Source organism: Prionailurus bengalensis, chromosome A1 (genome assembly GCF_016509475.1).
Source record: "Prionailurus bengalensis isolate Pbe53 chromosome A1, Fcat_Pben_1.1_paternal_pri, whole genome shotgun sequence".
Lineage (NCBI taxonomy): Eukaryota > Metazoa > Chordata > Mammalia > Carnivora > Felidae > Prionailurus > Prionailurus bengalensis.
Genome location: NC_057343.1, coordinates 159,319,549 through 159,341,461, shown reverse-complemented (window position 1 = coordinate 159,341,461; position 21,913 = coordinate 159,319,549). Strand labels below are relative to the sequence as shown.

Sequence of the window (21,913 nt, the reverse complement as noted above, 5' to 3'; positions counted from 1 at the left end):
TCATTTCACTGCTATGCATCTTCTTGGATGGGGATATAAAGGATATAAAGTCACTGTTACATTTTCTTTGAATTTCTAAAAGAAAAATACCCTATAATAATAATAATACAGATGGTATAAGGAAGGGAATTAAGGCATTGGATCCCTCTAATTTGTTCTTATGTTTTGCATCACTGTAATGATAAGATTCCATATTCTGAGGATACTGCTCACTTTATATTCTTCCCTAAATTAGGACTCAAGAGCCTCTCTGTAATATAAGATGTTTGTATGGAGGAGGAAGAGTGGAAGGTCATGGAATGGGGTGACTCAACTGCGTGGGCATGGTGTTTTCATAGGGGTATTATGAGGACTCTATTACTAACTGGTTAGTAATACCTTCTTTGATGGGCTTATTGCTTCAGAGTCCAAAAACTTTGAGCAACTCCAACGAATCATTATTTCTTCTAGTTGCTACTCATTCTGCTTCTCAACTAATGTATGTTCCGTGACACTGTCCACCTAAGAACCTTGTAAACAGATAACCCCAATCCCACACACACAAAAAAGGTCTGGAGTTATTTAAGTGTGGGCACTCCAACAGACTTACATTTGCATATAAATAAGCCATAAAAATCCTGTAGTAGAGAAACCTGCTTACCATTACCCAACATTTCCTAAAATTTCTAGTAATAGAATTCTCTTTGAGGAATTATCTATTCTACCCAGAGCTAAGTTTTCCTATGAGGTAATTATGGAAAATGATAAATTGTAAAAATATTAACAAGTAAAGTTATTTGAGACATACCTTTGGATAAACTCAAATTTTAAATTCTCTTTTCATAGGTATACTTGATAGAGTATGTGCTCATTGGTTCAATTAGTTACAATGTTGCAAATGTCCACTGTGCTGGTACACTTTGAGGACACAACACATTTCTAATGGCTACAATGGGTTGAAAGCCTTTAATTTTATGATTATTTCCTCACCTCCAAAGTCAGATTCTAAGTCACTAGTTTCCGTTTCTTTCTGCCACCCTAAAAGCAAGGAAATAAAATCAGGAGTTTCAGACTTACAAGAGATGAAGAGTTTGGGGAACCAGCAAAGTCCTTAGACAAAGCATCAAGAAGGAAGTCGTCAGTCACGGGCTGCAAGAACCAAAAAATATATCAACAAACACCACCTCAACTGTTTCCTCATTATTCAAATGATGTCACTATTTACTGCCAATTGACTTATTAAAAAGAAAGCTATCCCGTTCCAGAATTAACAATCAGGGCCAGATGAGAAAGATCTACTCAGAGAAAAGTGGCTTGCTTACTGGAAGTGATTCCTTGGGCTCTTTTGGCAGGAGGGGTTTTCCATCTTTATCCTATTCAGAAGAGAAAACCATGGCATTAAATCATTTCCCGTGATTTATCCTGTGGGATCTATCACAAATATGAACGCTTTTAAACACTGTAAGGGGTCTACAGGTCATACCTGACATTGTACATTATAAATTAGATTCATCGTTTCAGGAAAAACATTCTCTCATCAGAGAATATGTTCTAATTAGTTCATTCCAACCAACAGCTCAGGCATTCCCTAGGCGTGGGAGCTAAAAAATGAAGTAGGCAAGGCTTGTGACCTCAGAAGCCTATGAACTAGTGCAGCAGAGAAACATGCAAATAGTTGAAGTAGTGTGGCACAAGGTTCTGTGACAGGGCACTTACAGGACACGAAGGGAGCAAAGGGATGCACCCCTCACCTGTGTGGGGGATGGGCTTTGCAAATGTTGCCTGAAAAAAGCTGGCTAAACTTTACAGCCAATATATTCAACATTATCCATTGAGGAATACTACTTGGCAATGAGAAAGAACGAAATCTGGCCATCTGTAGCAACGTGGATGGAACTGGAGAGTGTTATGCTAAGTGAAATAAGTCAGGCAGAGAAGGACAGATACCATATATTTTCACTCATATGTGGATCCTGAGAAACTTAACAGAAGACCAGCAGGGAGTGGAAGGGGGTGAAAGTTACAGACATGGAAGAAGGCAAACCATAAGAGACTCTTAAATACTGAAAACAAACTGAGGGTTGATGGGAGGTGGGAGGGAGGGAAAGTGGGTGATGGGCATTTGAGGAGGGCACCTGTTGGGATGAACACTAGGTGTTGTATGGAAACCAATTTGACAATAAATTATATAAAAAAAACCAAACAAAACAAACAAACAAAACATTATCCATTGATTCGGTGCCACACCCCGCAGTAAGCACTTAGGAATAGCACAGAAAGTAGGACAGACAAAATTCCTGCCCCGGGAAGCTCATCCTTGTGGCTCAGACGATGCCAAGTTTCAGATGACTCTAAGTGCCACTTCTGAGAAACAGGACAGAATCATTAAAGCATCTTTTAGTAAAGAAAAATTTATAAATGAATGGTAAATCCCATTAATCCACATATACAAAAATAGGCGCAAGGCTACATATGTATGTAGCTGTATATAAATGCATATAAATGTATATACGTTTAGGTGAATATTCTCTTGAGCAGTGGTATCTCATGAAGATGACTGACATTGGTTCTACTGTCCACGTGTGCCCCTGTTCAAGTGGTTGTACTTCAATGACTCCCCTCCGTGTCACTAGCTGTGTACAATCTCTACTTTCAAAATAAAGGAAACAGAACAACTATCCTTCTACTCAATGTTAAACAGGCTTTCTTTTTCAATGTGTATCTAAGAGTTGGAAATTTTTCTTCACAGGAAATAGTTATTCCTCATTTTGGTTTTTCCTAGTTATATAAAGGCTTTCTAAGTTTTTCTTTGCTTCTGGTATTGTAACAAAGCAGGTATTACATGGCAAAAAATTAGGTAGCTTAGGCATTAGGTTTTTTTCACTTAAGTTTTAAGGGAAAAACTATCACTTAAAAACAAAATCTTTATATTCTGGCCTGTTTCCATGTCCCTTCTTTAGTTTATAAAATTCAGTAGTAACTAAAATAAAACAGAAAAACACTGTTCACCTTGACGTCTTCTAATCTGTAATCAGGAGGAATTGTTTCTTCTTTTTCACCAAGTTTTTCACGATCCTCTTCTTTGGCTTTCTCCTGAATAAAAATTATACCATTCTCATTATTAATATATCTCCGCAAAGTGGATGTCTAAGTGCCTACATTTGAGGGAAATAACTCCAGTGTTAGATTAGAACATATGTATGGCCTTATGTGTAGAGTTCCTACAGCAACTCTACACATCTTTCACACCCTCCCCTACTTGAGCCGGCTCAGACAGCACCACTATGCCGGCTGGGCTAAAAAGCAATGAAAAGGAGGGTGGACAGCTGCCTCTTCTCTCAGGACTCCTCGGCAGTGGAAATGCACATGGCCAAGGTGAGATTCAGAGATTATGTGCATGTTCTCCATCCACTGCTGTAGCAAAACACTGATGCTTTACTCAGGTTTAGATTGTCAAACAGGATATGCTCCATAAATAGATAAAGCCAGCTCGTCACGTGTTGTAGGCAATTAAAAAAAAAAAAAAAAAGATGACTAACTTGCTTGGGGAGTGAGGAACATCAATCACAGCTACTTTCAGGAAGTGACTGAGCTGCTATTACCTTGACTTTATCTTCCACAGGCTTTCCATCTTCTGGATCTGCTTCCTTTTTCCCCAGGCTACCAGCCAAGGCTTCTACAGCATCATCTGGCACCATGCCTTTCTAAAAGCATATTTGTGGATATACTAAGAAGGCAGTTAATCACTCCTTTTAAAAAAGACTACAACAAACAATTCAGAAGGGCATATCCTTATTTCAGGCTTGGATAAGAAGCACAGTCATCTTTTAGTAATTTGAATTACCAACTGAATTGGAATCTATGTTTAGGGACGCCTGGGTAGCTCCGTCGGTTAAGCTCCAACTGTTGATTTCAGCTTAGGTCATGATCTCACAGTTTGTGAGCTCGAGCCCCTCGTCAGGCTTCGTGCTGACGGCGAGGAACCTGCTTGGGATTCTCTCTCTCCTCCTTTCTTTCTGCCCCTCCCCCGTGCTTGCTCTCTCTCAAATTAAGTACACTTAAAAAACATCTTTAGAATATATGTTTGAAAAACCTAAAATGTTAAAAACTAGACCAAATTTCTTACATTAAGTGGGTACAACATATATTGACATGGAGAAACTTACATAATCTAACCCAGTTCTTGGTTTGGAAATAAGGAAGACAATGGGATGAATATACCTCAAACAAGTGGAAAGCCAGCAAAGAAGTGACCTGTACGGTAATCATTCTAGAGATGGTGCAGGAAAGATTTTCAGGCCTATCAGAGGACATTCCTCTCAAAGCTCTGTGAAATAAGCCTGGCCCATCCCAGAGGTGGTGGCTCGGGCAGAGCCTCGGCCAAGATACAGAAGTTTGTGTTCTTTACCAGGCTTCTACTGGCCAAAGTGGATTCATGATGATTCAGGTGACTGTGGCTGGCTAACCTGAGTGGCACGATGGGAACTGTCTACCTGGGGTCCCAGTGTTCAAAAGGAAATGTGCTCCCTTGTGATACAGTGAGCACTAGCTATGCTGGTTATTAAAATGAAACTGAGTGAAGAAAACATAAATGATATAAAGGGAAAATAAAGGAGAAACTATGTTTGGGCTAAAAGATAGGACTCGATTTGACTTTTTCCAAATCACAGGTCAAGATCCACACATTAGTGGTTCATAAAATCAACAGTTCACGGGCAGGACTTTTTTTTTTCTTAATTTTTAAAGTTTATTTATTTTGAGAGAGACAGATACAGTGTGGGCGGGGGAGAGGCAGAGAGAGAAGGAGACAGAGAATCCCAAGCAGCATCTACACCATCAGTGTAGAGGAGCCCGACATGGGTCTTGAACCCACGAAACCATGAGATCATGACCTTAGCTGAAATCAAGAGTCAGATGCTTAACCAACTAAACAACCCAGGTGCCCCAAGACCTTTTTTTAATGAAAGAATAGAAAATAGAATGCATCATACATAACAAGAATAATTACTTCTAATTAAGCTGTTTTTTTCTATTATATAGATACTGCGTTGAAATATGAATGAATTTCTTATTGCTGTTCTTGGTTAAAGTGTGAAAGCTTCTGAATTAAAAAGTCTCAAAGTTTATTCTTATAAAATTCTATGACCTCACATAGAATACATATCTGAATATTAGAGTAAAAATGTCTTTCTGTTTTATATGGCTTAACCAACAATGTAAGTAAGAAAAGTTTTTCTGCTAAGTTGCACTGCAAAAAGATCAATGAGGAAATGGAACCTGAGTGGAAGGTGATTTATCACCATCTGGTGGTTGGACACTGCATAGATTTTATTCCCAGGAGCTGCAAAACTCCCTGATGTATATCTAATTTGTTTGGGATTCTATCTAAAGTGCAAGAGTTGCAGTGACCAAAGTCTTAACCAAGCAATCAGAATTGCTAGCTGATCTAAGACATGTCCTCTTACTTCACTTCTGTTTTCTCCTACTCTCTGCTGTAGAATCTATGGAAACTACTACTTCCTGTTAAGCCTGTTTCCCTTGGTTTAAGAATTAAACCAAACAGAGCAAAGCTAGGATACACAGCATTTTTAAGAGCAAAGGAATCAGGAAATAGAACTAGGGCCTGCAACTTCTATTTCTGTAGTATTTTATGTTGTCAAATTCACAACTAGTATTCAGGTTTCTGGATGTCCTTAACAAGCTTTATATGAGCAAGAACTGTGCAGGGCACACATTAGGCTCCTTTTTCTGCTTGGTTTTCTTTTGCTCACTAATCTTCAAGCCCTTCTTGGGCCCTCTGACCTTTGTCACACTCCACAGCTATTCTTGTGGCTCTCACGGGTATCCCAATTACAGAAATGTCAACTAACTTCAGTGATGGTAATCTCAGCAACCATGGTCAGCGGAGCTGACAGAACAGAAGTGCAGAAAAGATCATCAGAGAATGGGAAACGCAGAGCCCTTTTCTGTGCACTAAACATCCAGTGCTCGACTCGCTATAGTCAGGGTAAAGTTGGAAAGGAACGAACCCTCAAAGGCCCTGGCAATCACCTGGAGCACAAGAGGCAGAGGATACATACATGTTTAGGTCACAGAGTTCTTCTCTGGAATGTTGGCTATTGTCTTTTTGATTCCACTCACTGCCTCTGTTCTTCCTTCCTTCACTGTCTTGCCCCACATACTCTCCTCTTCTCCAATTCTTTATCACCGTGCCTGTGACTTAATTCCCACAATGTGAAAGTTCTAGAGTGTACCCAGAGACCTCAAAAAGAGGTTGAGTCCTGTGTAAGGCAGGAGGGAGACCCCGGACTTTGAGGGGATTTTCACTTGGCACCAAAAATGTCCCTGGCAGGAAGCAGCCATATCAGGGCACCCAGGACACACGTCCTACAACTTCTCCACCCTTTTTTTTCAAACAACTAAATGCACTAAATCCAAGCACACCAAGTCCTCTGGGCTGGCCTGTCCTTGGTTCACTGTTCTCCCCAGGAAAACAGTGCTGTTCCCACTTCCCGGTGTGATCTTGCCTTCCCTCTGTGAATATTTCCTAATTCCTCCTGGGGGCGGGTCCCTTCGCCCATGTTCCCCCTGCCCTTTTTCCATATGAGAATGATCAAATTCTACTGTAAAGCTTGAGATCTGGCCATCTATCCATGCTAGATGCTAAAGTGGCTAAGAGCAGAAGCCTTATCACTTATCTCACCCAGGCTCTGAAAAGTTAAATGGATTGCTCAAGGTCAACTCAAAGCTTCATTTCCCTCATCTATAATAGAGAGATGATCAGAACAGGGTTCATAATGGCCTTGTGAAACTTTAATAAGATATTGCAAAGCATCCAGAACAACTTAGCTATTCACTAGGTCTGTAGTAATAAAGCACAGTCCCATCAGCTGTTACTCTGAGTCAGATTCTACCTGCTAACAGAAACAAAGCCCACTGAACTCAAAAAGATTCAACTACTTAATTACCATACTTCATACAAAAGTTAGAGAGAGAGAGCTAAGAAGAAAAGGAAAACGAACTGAGTTAACTTTCCTTCAGTTGGGAGTGGGGAGAAGTCATGATGATATTGGTGTAGATTATTCCTTTAGGAGAGCCAACAAAAGGTACCATCAGGCTATCTGTGGAACTCCCAATAGGCTCAAAAGATATGGGAAAGTGAAAGAGCAAGATTATCCACCACAGCTGAAGAACCAGTAAGAATTTCAGAAGGTGAAAAAAAAAAAAAAAAACACAGCCTGTAGAAGTTTAATGAAAAACTTAAATCTAGCTTAAATTTGGAGGATACCCTGAAGCCAAAAGAACAGTAGACCCCATAGCTCTAAAAGATTTTCTTTTTATCTTAACAGAATAAAGTGATGCGTTGGCAACACACAGTGGCAAGTGCATGGGAAAAAGAACTACCTTCCCAGGACACTGCTCAATGTCCAAGGGAACACTCACCAAGGGAGCTGGCTTGGTCGGTGTGGACAGTATAGTACACATGGAAGCTCGAGGCACAGCCTCACTGACAGGAGTCAAGGCAGCAGCCTGAGATGCCTGCAGAGAGAGGCAAGTACAAGGAAGAGTTTTTAGAAATATCTAGTTGGTAAGACTGAACAATAAGGGACCAACGACACACTCTGCTATATTATATGCTGTAAGCATGACTTTCTCAAATGCCTAAGGATTGCTAAATAGTGAATAAATCGCAGGTTCAAACTCTTCTACCATGATTTCAACTTGGTTTTACCTCTTACCTTAGGTAGGTTACTTAAACTCTGAGACTCAGTTTCACATCTGGAAAATGAGAACAATGACAGTACCTACATCTCAAGGGTCAACGTGAGGCTTTCAGTAAAATAAAACATGTCCAGTGCTCTGCATACTACCTAGGAACACAGCTCAATAATATCAGCAACTATTATTATTTATATTATTTTCAGAAAATATATAACAATGATACACCAATTATAGAATGTAATGTTTTAATATAAATCCATCATTTTTATATATTTAATATTATCTTATCAATTGTAAATAGGTATGTTTACAAATGCAAGGTAGTAATACTATCCCAGAGGTTCCCCAAGTATGGTCCCTGGACCAGCAGCATCAGCCTTACCAGCCTTACCATTTGTTACAAATGCAAATTCTTAGGGCTCCACCCCAAATACTATAGAAATTCTGGAGGTGGAGCCCAGCAATCTGTTTTAACAAACCCTCAGGCAATCCTGGTACTAAAATCTGAGGACCACTGTGCTATCTTATCACAAGAGTAAAATTTCAAACAAACTAGTTTTAATCCAGACATTTACGAAAAGTTATCCTACATGTAAGGTGCTCAGTAGATGGTCATTAGCAGGGCACTATCTCTTCCTTCAAGGAACTTAGTATTTACTGAAAACTATGTATACACATCAGAGGTGGAGATGAAGACAGCTAAAAGCTTCCTTGTAATAAAGATCTTAACAGATATACAAAGAACAATAGAGCCCCTGACACATTGTATTCTGCTTAGGTAGGTTTGGAAGGGTGGTAAGATTTGGGGAGGGAAAAGCAGGAGACAAAGGCCATACTTTAGCAAAACTTTAAAGGCCTGGCTAACATTTTAGATGATCTCGAATTAGGAGGGAAGTTTATTCTACATGGCAGGACCACATGGGAAAAGCCAAGGACACATACACTCAAGCCCTTATTGTCATGGTTTAGTAATGGGAGGACACACCTTGGTAGGGAAGGAAGCCAGGGCCAGAACACGTTAGCAGGGACTTTATTTTGTGGGGAACAGGGAGCTCCTGAGGGTTGGAGCACGGGAATGATGTGACTACCACCACGCTTGAGAAACAGTAACTCTGGCGGACATGTGGGAAGGACGGCAGTAAGACTGAAGACAGAGGCCACTGCCACCATAAGCTGAGTGATGATGACAACTTTAGGTTACAGTAGGAGGAAGAGAAAGGAAAGCATGGATGTGAAGGAATGATTATAGGACTTAAATTACAAGAACATCTGGGCCAGTGTGGGAGAAGAAAGCCCATCTAGAAAAAGTCCAGATCAAAACTGCATGTAAAAAAAGATGGCATAAAGGGTCTCCATCAACTGCATCATGCTAAAATAATTGGGGCTCAGATTTTTAAGATTATAGAAAAATATCTTTAAAAGCCCACAAAATAGAGACTTCTATTTTTAGAAACATACTTCTGTTTTTTTGGTTGTCTTAGATCGTTTTCCTTTACTTTTGGGCGGGTCAAAATCTTCTGAAAGTTCATCAATGAGTTCTGATTCACTCAGGGCCTGGAATATAAGAAAAACACTATATTACAAAGTGACTCTTTTTGGTTACAAGAAAGTTCTACATAGAGAATTTCCTGTTAACACGTATTAAGCCATATTTTAGGATCTAAATCCAAAATTTAATGTTTGGGGTATTTTTTTAATTTATCAATGTAAGATAAATGTCATGCAACAAGTAAGGAATACTAAACACCGGGGTACCACAAAAATGTTCATGATTTAGTCCAAAACTTTCCTGTTAATTCAGTTTCAGAAGAATTCTGTTCACATAAAACCACCTTTTCTTTCTAATGAAGATCTGTATAGTTTTTTCGTATGTGACTGTTTTTCACTATTTCCTAATGAGTGCCTTCTGAATAGCTCAGGAAACACAGATCATATACTCCTTCCCTAAGACTCTGAGGGATTTTGGCAACAAAGTTCTCCCGTCCCTAGTTCCTTCAGATGAAATGGTATTATTCATTTGGAGCATGTGGAAATTTTGAGCAATACCAGTCATCTACAACAGAACGGCATGTCATCTAGAAGCTGTGCCTCTGTTGGTAGTCTGAGTTTTGAGTCCTGGTCTTGCTAGTTTTTAGCTGTAAGATCTTGGGCTATTTACATGTCTCTGCCTCTGTTTCATCACATGTAAAATGGGAAAAATCACAGCACCCCCTTCATTCAGTGAGGACCTGACTGCTTTAGACCAAGTTAAGGCAGTGTAGAATCATTAAAATATCTGATGTCATGATTATAATCAAATTCTGAAGTGCCAACAATATAATTTGAGGCATTCTTGACATCAGCTCCTAATGTGCAATGATTGCCACCTACAAACTCCCAATATTCTAGTAATAATTCATGAAGAAAATAATCATAAAAGATACGAAAAGGAGTCAGAGGTATGAGCGGTGTTGCTACCACAAGTTCCCCTCTCTTTATAACTAGGTTGGCATTCAAAGTCTCCACAGAGAAATCCTGTCAAAATGATCTTCAATTTATACTTTACAGTTCTTTTGCTCTTTATCAGAAAGATCATTTCCTAACCTTGGATTTTTCTTCAGGCTCTGGCAAAAGTGGCTTTCCATCTTTATCCTGTAAACAAAATTGAAAATTCATTGAAAATTAAATAGAACATTTTCTTTTCATGGCTTGTTAAGTTTCTTCTAGGGAATTCCAGGATAGGAGGAGATTTTTTTTTCCCCTTATATTTTAATGATCTGTTTTTGAGTGAATTTCTTATATTTCAGTGAATAAATTTTCAGTATTTTTTAAATCAAGTATCAGAATAAACAGCTAAGCTCTAAAATAAATAAACTTAAAAAGTCTCTGTTCTCCAATCCAGGGTAAAGAGGTAGATTTCATTCCTGTAATCCTTTTTTTGTTTTTTGGAGATGACGTTTCACAATTTAGAATATTTCTAAACTGAGGAACTTTCTATATTAGCACCTGTAAGGACAGTTTCCATATATAAACACATAGAAGAATCAAAACATTTTCTATCATGTGTTTACGTTTAATTTTTGAAAGATAAATTACAGATATAATTACAGAAGTCCACCATCCTCACATTAAACCCAAACCACCACCAACAAACCACCCTAAGGATACTGGCAAATAGCTACATATTTATGTCTACCCCTTCAAAGATCTATGGTGCTTTTATCCATACAATGGTTACAGAAAAATTTATTCCCATATTGTTTCTTACGCTTCAAGGTTAAGGATCTATATCACGCATTGTTAATATCTGGAACACTTGGATTTGTGGGAATTTTAATGACCACACGGTTACTACTTAGGAAACAATCAACTAACTTTAAAGAACAGGAAAGAAAGGGTTCAGGGGGTTCAGTTAGTATAAGAACTGGGATAGTCATGTTCTTGAGCATCATGGAAACAGTCCCAACAGAACATGATATGAAGAAGAGCATATTCTGTTAGGTGCCATGGCTAACAGCATACCGTGGTTGGCTTTAATCTATACTCCGAAGGCACAGTTTCATCATCTTCACCACACTTTTTTAGTTTCTCTTCTTTAGCTTTTGCCTGATTAAAGTGGAGAGGGAAATAAAACACAAAACATGTGGGTAATGTGGGTAAAACAAGAGGATATCACTTTATGTACTTCATAAGTGTTGTAGAGAAAACCATATCAGATTCAAGTGTGTGTCTGTGCTTTGTAAACTACAGAGCACAAGACCATGGTAACTGGTTGGCTGTGAGGAAGACAGAAAAAAACAACAGGGCGAGGAATCCTGGAGAGGTGTCCCCGCCCTGCTCTCAGCTGCTCTATCACCTTGGGGAGCCACTTAGTCTTTCTTAAGCAGTAAAATGGGGCTACCAATAATTTTTACCTAGTCCACTGACTTGTAAGGATCACTAGAGAAAAGGAAATAAAATATCGAGACCATTAAGCACAGTGCATAAGTTAGTTGTAATTATTTCAATAGCCTTCATCTCTTACTCAGTTATCTAGGGGGGAAAAAACCAACCAGTTCCCATGGTTAAATACAGTTCAGAAATGGGAGAAGCAGCTCATCACAAATCTTGGCTGATCCATGGATAATTGGTTTTACCTCTTTTAGAAGGACTCTTTTTTAAATTTTTTTTTTTTTAATTTCAGTATCGTTAACATACCAGGTTACGTAAGTTTCAGGCGTACACTATAGTGATTTAACAATTCTATATGTTACTCAGTGCTCATCATGGTAAATGTACTCTTAATCCCCTTTACCTATCTCATCCAACACCCCACCCACCTCCTCTCTGGTAACCATCAGTTTCTTCTCTAGAGTTAAAAGTCTGTTTCTTGGTTTGTGTCTCTTTCTACCTCTTTTTTTTTGTTTGCTTGTTTGTTTGTTTTGTTATAGTCCACATATGAGTGAAATCATATGGTGTTTGTCTTTCTCTGACTGGACTTATATCGTTTAGGTTTATATTTTCTAGCTCCATTTGTGTTATTGCAACTGACAAGATTTCATTCTTTTTTATGGCTGAATAGTATTTCATTGTATGTATATACCACATCCTTATCCATTCATCTACTGATGAACACTTGGGATGCTTCCATAATTTGGCTATTGTAGATTGCTGCAATAAAAAAGGTACTCCCTTCACTAAGAACTGGGACTTTATTGGATTACTGAACCATGAATAACCAACTGCATTCGAGATAAAAGTGCAGTTCTATAGTAGATCACTGGCTTCTAGGATATAGCATTTGCATTTTAAACTACTGGTGACTTATGGGAAGTTCATGATATGTAATAATTGGCACCTGTACCAAGGCATGGATTTAGATCACAAAACAAGGAGCTCCTGGGCACAAAGAGGAATATCACTTAGCAAATTCCAGCTCAACCTACTGCTCCATCTGTATTTCAACCTAAAATAGTAGTTCTCCATTGAATGAATGATTGATTTTAAAAATATTAAGCACTTTTAATGAGCCAAGCACTCTTCTAGGCTTTAGAATTACAGTTTTATTGTCCTGTAAATTAACAATTATCATTAAGGGATTAAAGTTGTGGTTTTTTTAAAAAAAATATTTCCAGTTATATTCTACTGCAACACGTGGAGGAAGTCCTATTACGTAGTGGCACTCCCCCATTCAGAAATTCGTGAGGTTTCTACCTATAAAACAGCCTTCGTGAAAGTCAGAAGTCACCTGTAGAAGACTGTCCTCTCCAAGCTTATGGACGGTGAGAATCATGTGCACCGTTAAATCCTTTCTATTCCTGTTTGATCTTTACATTCTTTTTATTTTTTTTTTTTTTTTAGTTTTTTTACTTATTTTGAGAGAAAGAGAGGGAGTTTGAGAGTTTGAGCAGGAAAGGTGCAGAGAGAAAGAATCCCAAGCAGTGACAGTGTGGAGCCCAATGGAGGGCTTCATCCCACAAACCGTGAGATCATGACCTGAGCTGAAATCAAGAGTCGGTTGTTTAATTGGCTGAGCCACCCAGGCACCCCTGATCTTTATATTCTTTAAATGCCTGCACTGTAGGCACTGAAGACAAATGTCTACTCAACTGAAATAGCACCAGACCAGGTCACTACACACAGAAATGGGGAGGATTAATGAGGTATCATTGTAGAATACTTATGTCATGATACATTATAAGAATAAGTAGGCATGGATGTCTTCTCTGAAGCATGATGCAATTTCTCCATAGAGAGCTCTCTAGTATGGAATAAACTGAAGTGGTTTGGGACTCCTATAGAATATTAACCTTCATAAGGCTTATCAAAACATCAGAGTATCCAGAAAGTAATAAATTCACCATTAGGCACTAAAATTCAGCTTAAGAATCCAGAGGATTGGAAGATCTTAGGAAATATTTATACTTTGAATATAATTAAAAAGAAAACTACTTGGATGTAAGTAAGTAAATAAATAAATAAATAAAAGGAAAACTAGTGGAAAATAGTGGAAGATAAAGTAGAAACTAATAGAAAGAATAGAAAGAACAGTCATTTTAGTTTTAGTTAGAATTTTAGAAGTTCACTGCTGTGGAGGTTTTCTAGAGGAAACATAAATACATTTATACATGTATCCCAAAACTAGTTACCCCAACTGCTTAAGAACTTATTTTTATGCAACACTTTTTACAACTACTGACCTGATTTTAGTCACCCTAAGACACTTTGCCCTGAGATTTATGTTTATACGTTTCCTCCCCAAATTACTGTCTTATTAAATCACACCATTCTCTGTAAAAAGTCTGAAATAAAGTGCAGTTGGTCCCCTGCCCTGCAGCTGTCTGGTGGTGGGACTGTAACTCAACTTGGTCTGCTCCCCCACCAAGACACACACACCCGCAGGGTCTTGCCAGGACCATCCTCTCCCTCAGACATTTGTCTATGTGGCTGCTTTAAATAACGTGTGCCTCGCACTGTCTTTATGACAATTTCCTTTCTTCTCAATACATTACTTGGTCTTGGAGGACGAGCACTGCTTCCCCTGCTCCCTTGTGTTCGCCTTCATAAAGCTTGTCATGCCACACTGCGCCTGGTAAGCCCTCAAAGAAAGCTGAAGATAGAAACTGGCCCATTTTGGACCAGAGCAATCCCAGACTCAGGCCAGGAGCCTGTGAGACTCACTTTCCTCAGTGATTCAGAACAGGAAGTGACAGCGGAGGCAGCGGCATTATGACAGTGACAGGCACATGCCAGCTCCCCTCCCTGAGCTGATAGGCTGATGCTTCTGAGGGTGCCCAGGCTGTATTTCCATGTCCCCCAACTACACTGCCTTGTCAACAATGCCCACAGGCCACCTCCCTCTTTTATCCCAGATAACTCAGCTGAAAAATTCTTTAAAAACTGTAATGTCATGGTAAAACTCTCCTCCACCAAATATAAGCTTGTTATGGCTCAGAAGGCTTGCTAAGATGTTGAAGTGTAGTAGGCATGCAGGAACTGCAGTTACAGAGTTAATCCTTGCTTGATATTATTCTAATTTGAGACAAGATTTTCAACATTTTTCTCCACAGTTATAAAAAGAAGGATCTTCCCACCCCATCTACCACATTCCCCCTCTCTGCTTATAAAAAGAAGCACCTGGAATCCTTTTGAAAACACAAATTTCCAATGTCCACAAGAGCAGACAAACCTCTCGCCAAGCCATTGCCTCCAGGTTATCTTGTTAGTCAGGTGTCAGTTAAGCATTGGCAGAAGAGATTAGCATTCACTTTACATATTAAAACTCTAGATGGTTTAAAAGACAATACTCAACTATCCTTCTTGGTTGCTAACTATGCAAGAATGAAAATCTAAGTTAACTAGACTCTGAAAGTAAGGCAGAATGAAGAGTAGTTAATTTTTAATCTCCAAAAAAGAAAAGTTGTGTAAGAACATTTAGTTTCATAATCCGCCGAACAACATGCTTTGTATATGAATCCAAGGTCAGTACCTCATCAACTTCTTTAATGGAGCTGAGGTCGAGCTCAGGTTCTGGCTTCCGAGTGCCCAGCGAAGCAGAAAGAGCCTCCAGTGCTTGATCACTCATTGTGTCCTTCTAAAAAAGGAAAAAATCTGTACATTAAAAAAGGGAACATCTCTTCAGCCTGAACAACCTATCCACTTCTTTGTGAAATCCCAATTTTAAAATTCTAAAATGAGTTGCAGATTAGGGAAGGACTTTAGGAAGGCAATTTTATTGGAAACCTAGCAGAAAAGAGAAAGGAAAAAAAAAGAACTTACCAGTGAATGAAAATTGGGGCTAAGACACTTCCACAGTGTCTTATGCTGTTTATATCCTCGGGGGCACACTTCACCCCTTATTTCTCAAGCTATAATTATTACACAACACTCGTATCAAAATAAAAGCTTGAAGAAGTAAACTTTTACTTTTCTGTTGTTGTTTTTTTTTAATGTGTCTTTAGAAATAATTTCTGACAACCCTGGTCTTAGCAAACTAGCAAAGTCCAGGAAGCTGGGGAGCTTGAAGTGGCCCCACAGGCTTCATGTCTGAATGCACAACGGCTGATGGCTGATGGCTGTGAGGACTCCTACTTTCAGGGTGTGGCTCTCACTGCTCCCCAGCCAGCCAGATAAAAATAAACTGTCCCCTCCAGGAAGGGAGAGGCAGAGCAGACCCGACACTACCCGCTCCTTGCATTATCTGAACTATCTGCAGATGGAGAATGTCTTCTCAACCAGAAGATGAGCTGCAAGACCACCGTTCAGGATTGGGGACAATTGATTATGGTTAATAGAAAGTACAGAAGCAGCTACAACCACATCCCACTAGTGATTTACAGGTCAAACTCCATTAGAAAATCATGGTGAATGGGGCACCTGGATAGCTCAGTTGGTTAAGTGTCTGAATGTTGGTTTTGGCCCAGGTTATGATCTCTCAGCTTTTCAGGTTACACTGGGCTCTGTGCTGGCAACGTGGAGCCTGCTTGGGATTCTCTTTCCCTCTCTGTATCCCTCCCTGACTCGCACTGTCTCGGTCTCTCTCAAAAATAAATAAATAAACTTAAAAAAAAAAAGAATCAAGGTGAAGATTTATGTTCTAAGAGTGCAACTCTTTTGGTGTCTTGTCTTTCTGTGTGTTGTAATGATGAGATACTCTTGTTTCACAACCAAGAAGGCTGTGTTCAAATCATGATTAATATTTGCAGAAACATAGAAGGCCTGTCTGGAGATAATGGATAGAACCCTGATTGGATTTACTAGTCCACACAGACCCCCGAGGGAAAAAAGATGCCCCTCATCATGCTGTACTGGGATTATCCTGAATCAACTAGATCGGGCTCAGGAAAGCAAGTGCTATCAGGTGGACCATGTTTATTTCCAAAGAAGTAATTATTTATACCTCCTCCACCTTTCTTTTTTTCTCTTGGGGTGAAGCAGCACTTTTGACTACCCTGGCTGGCTGAGCTTTAAGAACCTCTTCTGTAGATTTCTGAAAGACAAAATGCAAAAGATTAGACTTATAGTTAGAATAAATGTAACTTTAATAATCAGAACTAAAAAGAAATTGTTTTCAAATTTTATATAGTTTCTAACAAGCTCCCCCTAATTATCTGGAAAACAGTACCTCTTCCTTAGGTTTCTTTCCACCAGCGGTAGGAGAACTGCAGGTGAAGTCAGATGACAAAGCATCTATGGCATCACTTGGCCCCATGGGTTTCTAAAGAAACAGGCACCACGATGGGTAACACGTGAGAGTCATTCAAGTTACAGATCACAATACAAACTCAGCAAATGAAGAATGATTTGACATTCCTTTACTACCAAATCAAGTATGTTATCACATAACTCAGATAAATTCTTTGTTTGGAAGGAAATGAGTGCTCACTAATACTATTTTCCTGTTTCCCTCCTTTAAATGGATTACATATTAGGATATTCTCATTCTGTTTTTATTAATATTTATTTTGCCCTAATACCTTCTTGGCTCCATTCTGCTTCCCCTCAAAAAAAAGAAAAAATATATATGTATACGTATACGTGTGTGTGTGTGTGTGTGTGTGTGTGTGTGTGTATATATATATATATATATATATATAAAGCCATGAGCACTGAAGCAACCCCATACCCATCTCCTTCCTCTGAATAGATGGAAACTTGATCTGATTTAGTGATTATTCATAGACACAATATACAGAATTGATGCCCTATCCCCCAACTAAAGATTTAAAAAAAGGTTAACTTGTATCTTAGAAGACATTTATGTAAACTCACCGAAGAGTCTGGAGGAGGCCCTGTGATACCTTCTTTTTTCTGAAAAAAATATTAATTTGATCATGTTGAAAGTCCAAAATTAACTTTTACAGTTGGCAAAATGTACTGTTCAGTGAGTGTTATGGGTTAAATTGTGCCTTCCCACAACCTTTCAAGAGTTCCTAGTATTCCAGTGTGTGACTATATTTGGAGGTAGGGCCTTTCAAGAGGTAATTAAGGTCAAGTGATGATATTAGGATGTGCCCTAACCCCATAAGACTGCTGTTCTTTTTTTTTTTTTTTAATTTTTTTTATGTTTATTTATTTATTTTTTTTTTAATTTTTTTTTAACGTTTATTTATTTTTGAGACAGAGAGAGAGAGAGCATGAACGGGGGAGGGTCAGAGAGAGGGAGACACAGAATCTGAAACAGGCTCCAGGCTCTGAGCTGTCAGCACAGAGCCCGACGTGGGGCTCGAACTCACGGACCGCGAGATCATGACCTGAGCCGAAGTCGGACGCTTAACCGACCGAGCCACCCAGGCGCCCCTATGTTTATTATTTTTGAGAGAGAGACAGAGAGCAAGTGGCGGAGGGGCAGAGAGAGGGAGAGACAGAGGGAGACATAGAATCTGAAGCAGGCTCCAGGCTCTGAGCTGCCAGCACAGAGCCCAACGTGGGGCTCAACCTCGTGAACCACAAGATCATGACCTGAGCTGAAGTTGGGTGCTTAACCGACTGAGCCACCCAGGCACCCCAAGACTGCTGCTCTTAGAGAAGTGGGGAATGTAGACCAAAAGATGTACACACAAAGGGGAGATGGCCACGTACAAACCAAGCAGAGAGGCCTCAGATCCATGCTTCACAACCCTCAGAAGGAACCCACGCTACCCACACCCAGATTCGTTTTCTGACCTCTAGACCTATGATACAAAATATTTCTGTTGTTCAAGCCACGCAGTCTATGGTACTTCATTATGGCAGCCCTCGCAAATTGATACAGTGAGAGTCTTCATAACGACAACTTCACATGCCTCATTATATTTTCTAATTTTAAAAAATGTGAATATATTAATGGGATAAGATTATGTTCCAAAAAGTAAAATAAAAGTAAATGATTATTTAACTTACTGCCAAAAGTTCCCTGTATTTTGGAGGAATGGTGACTTCTCTTTTACCTAATTCCTCTATGTAGATGGAAGTCATTGGATCCTGGAATAAAGATCACACAGAGGGATATTATATAATTAATTAGCTGATAATGTTATATGCTATTATGCAACCAAAGTACTGTTGCCATTAGTAATTTATGGAGCTACTGAAATGAAATGCACTTAAAAAGCCAATACTTTATACAACTCTGAAATTGTAAGTTTACACAATACTTGCCCTTATTTAATTAGCTTAATTCATATGTAATACTAGAAAATATTCAACCTACTCTATTTTTTATTCTTATACTAAAGCACATTTTAAAACATTTTTCATGGTCTCTTTCCAATACATATAAAAGTACAGTTAATAATAAATTTCTCTATAAGCTAACACTCAAGTCTTCCAGACCTAATTTCTAAGAAAAAAAGATCAGCTAGAGTCACATCTCCTGTCTAACCCTCTACTATCCCATTCCTTTTCCTTGTTAGCCAGCAATAGCCACCATCCTGAACTTTATTGTATCTACCCACTTAAAATCGAGCAAATTTTAAAACAATTATTCCATATGTAGGTATCCACAAACAACATGCAGCATTACTTTGCATATTTTTTCTTTTTTTTTTATTGAAAAGGTACAGAACGCGTTACGAATTGGTGTGTCATCCCTGCAGGGGCCACACTGATCTTCTCTGTATCCTTCCAATGTTAGCATATGTGCTGCCAAACTGAGCACTACTTTTACATATTTTCAAATGTTGTATTAATGGTATCATATTCTAGGTATCAAACTGTATTATTCTTATTCAAAATTATGTTTTTATAATGTATCCCTGTTGGCACATGAATAATTCATTTTAACCACAATAAAGTGTTCCCTTATATTAGCTTGTCTGCTGTTGACCAAAATCATGTCCAAATGTTTCACCTGTGCTTGTAACTCCTGGTGCACATGGGTAAGGCTTCCTCCAGGGAATCTCTCTACAGGTGGAATTGATAGTTGAAGGACAAGTACATCTTCAACATCCACAAGCTCCATGTCAATTGTCAGACTTTTACACTTTTGCCACTCTGAGGAGTGTGTTCTCTCCATATTTTAGTATCATTTCTATAAATACTAGAAAGACTTTCATTTTTATTTATTTATTAGCCAAACAAGTTTTCTCCTATTTTTCTATTGGGCTGTCTTTTAAAAATTCTTCATAAATCCTAGAAACAGATCCTTTGTCATGTCTGCTTCAAGTATTTTCTTCCAGTCTTTTGCATGTCTTTCTATTTATCTTTTTAATATCAAGGAACATATAATTTTCTTGCTATTTATGGGTAAGGAATAGGGATGAGCTGAGGGTGGTAAATTTCTAGAAATCATAATAAGTTCAAGCCTAGTGGACTTAAATCTCAAGGACAGAAAAATGTTTGTGACCCAACAGGCTGTATTCCAGCACCAGTCACAACACAGACAATCAAAAAATGTTTGCTGAATCACTGTAATAGGATAGCTACCATAGGACAAACCATTTCCATTTATAACACTAATGTTTAGTTGCCATTATTGATAGCGACACCATCCTGCTTCTCTCCAAGCAACACAACACTAGGTATTCTTTTGTGCCTCATGACCATGACCTTATTTCCTTTCCTACCCATTAAGTATAAATCTTTACAGATACCAAGATCACATACTGAAACTTCAGGTCCAGTATATGTTGTGGTATCTTCTTCAGTTTCTTCAGGTCCTCCTAAAGTGTCTACTAAGTCATCCAAAGCGGCATCCAGGTCTGACTAGAAAAGAAAGAGAGCAGGTATTTAAATGCTACTTGTAATACATATTTCACTTCTGATTTTTAACTACAACAAAAACAAAAATTCTGTGCAGAAAAACACCAAACATCAAAAGTTCTTCAAACATTACAATAGTTAAAATCTAGTCTCTAATAGACTTTATTATGTAAGGCCCCAGAGTACACATTTCAGGTTACAAAAACAGAAAGCCATGTTCAGATAAGAATCACAACAACTTCAGTAAGTCTAATGGCAGTAACTACAGAACAAACGAATGGCTCATTAAAGTTCCCATTCCAATGTCCTCAGTTAAAAAACAAAAACAAAGAATAAGATCATATAATTGTATGCAACAGGAGAAATTCTTTGTATTCATTCCTTATCAATAGTTTCCTAGAGTTACATATTTACAAAGAACTCCAACAAAATGTCTATATAGTACCTCTCCCAAATAGAATCTATTTCAAAGATAGATTGCCTGTGTTCCTTCATTCATTTGTGGTTTTTTGTTTACTTGCTGGCCTAAAGAAGTCTACAAAACAAATTACTTGAAAGGGATGTTAAGCTTATAAGACGTGACAATCTATTCTGTCAATATGGACTTTAATTAGTATAATGAAGGAGTGCCTCCATCCTATCTCTGAGGTTTAAAAAGACTCATTGTGAAGAATATGCTGAATTTAAAAGGGAAAAAAAGAATTTGGGAAAAGACCCTTTATTTACTTAACTCAAGTTAAAAATGATTATTTAACTTTTTTTTTTTTTTCAACAACCTTATTCCCACTACAATTTTAGGAATTCACCTGATCATGTAATACAACTTGGGACCTGTTAGCTTTAGACCGATTCATTTGGGAATTTCAGAATGAAGAAGTGTCTTAAATTCTTTAGTCATACCTCTGGTTAAAGAAGGTATATTTGCAAGAGAGAAACTGTAATGTAAACTCCACCAGATGTAACTAGAGTTTTCAGAACAGAAGGTTAGAATATAAAATGTTACAGAGGTGCCTGGATGGCTCAGCTGGTTAAGCGTCTGACTCTTGGTTTTGAGTCTAGTCGTGGTCTTGTGGTTTCGTGAGTTCCAGCCCTGTGTCGGGCTCTGAGCTGACAGTCAGTCTGCCTGGGATTCTCTCTCTCTCAGTCTATCATACCCCTCCCCTGCTCATGCTGTCTCTATCTCCCAAAACAAATAAATAAACTTAAAAAAAAATATTTTGAATGTTACAAACATACCTGAAAAAATTTCACAATTTTAGCTTATAGCAATAATTCATGAGAAGGGTCTTTAAGTTATCCTACCTCATATAGTTTGCCCTTAAAAAATCAGATCCGAATAAATTCAGAGGCTATGAATAAATAAATATCTCATGTAGAAATGCACTGCTATCTTCATACCTTTCCAGATGGTTTACCCGGTTTGGATTCAACTGGTACAGCAGACGTTAATGATTTCTTTTCTTTTTTCTGGTGGATTTTAGAAAGAAATAAAAACTTTTTCACATATTTTTCTTCAATAATCTAACAAATTCAAATTACTAAGTAATTCAACAAGTTCAATGATATTACATAT

General features: G+C 38.4%; 1 protein-coding gene and 1 non-coding gene across 23 annotated transcripts in view; both read right to left on the bottom strand.

Annotated features, from left to right (window-relative positions):
• CAST (calpastatin) overlaps nt 1-21,913 on the bottom strand; it is a 109,624-nt gene that overhangs the window by 16,879 nt on the left and 70,832 nt on the right. For 12 of the 22 annotated variants that reach the window (XM_043594179.1, XM_043594098.1, XM_043594119.1 and 9 more), the window contains 15 exons: nt 21,739-21,807; nt 20,245-20,343; nt 18,541-18,621; nt 17,431-17,469; nt 16,784-16,876; nt 16,559-16,648; nt 15,149-15,253; nt 11,203-11,286; nt 10,285-10,332; nt 9,160-9,255; nt 7,423-7,518; nt 3,582-3,683; nt 2,989-3,072; nt 1,302-1,352; nt 1,057-1,128 (listed from right to left, as the gene is read on the bottom strand). In XM_043594179.1, coding sequence (XP_043450114.1) covers nt 1,057-1,128; nt 1,302-1,352; nt 2,989-3,072; nt 3,582-3,683; nt 7,423-7,518; nt 9,160-9,255; nt 10,285-10,332; nt 11,203-11,286; nt 15,149-15,253; nt 16,559-16,648; nt 16,784-16,876; nt 17,431-17,469; nt 18,541-18,621; nt 20,245-20,343; nt 21,739-21,807 — 1,209 coding nt within the window. The remainder of the gene's footprint in view (nt 1-1,056; nt 1,129-1,301; nt 1,353-2,988; nt 3,073-3,581; nt 3,684-7,422; nt 7,519-9,159; nt 9,256-10,284; nt 10,333-11,202; nt 11,287-15,148; nt 15,254-16,558; nt 16,649-16,783; nt 16,877-17,430; nt 17,470-18,540; nt 18,622-20,244; nt 20,344-21,738; nt 21,808-21,913) is intronic. The other 10 variants (XM_043594169.1, XM_043594186.1, XM_043594218.1 and 7 more) reach the window with 2 other exon arrangements.
• LOC122496488 lies at nt 19,193-19,297 on the bottom strand. Its single transcript, XR_006300828.1, has one exon. It is a non-coding gene; the product is annotated as a U6 spliceosomal RNA (small nuclear RNA).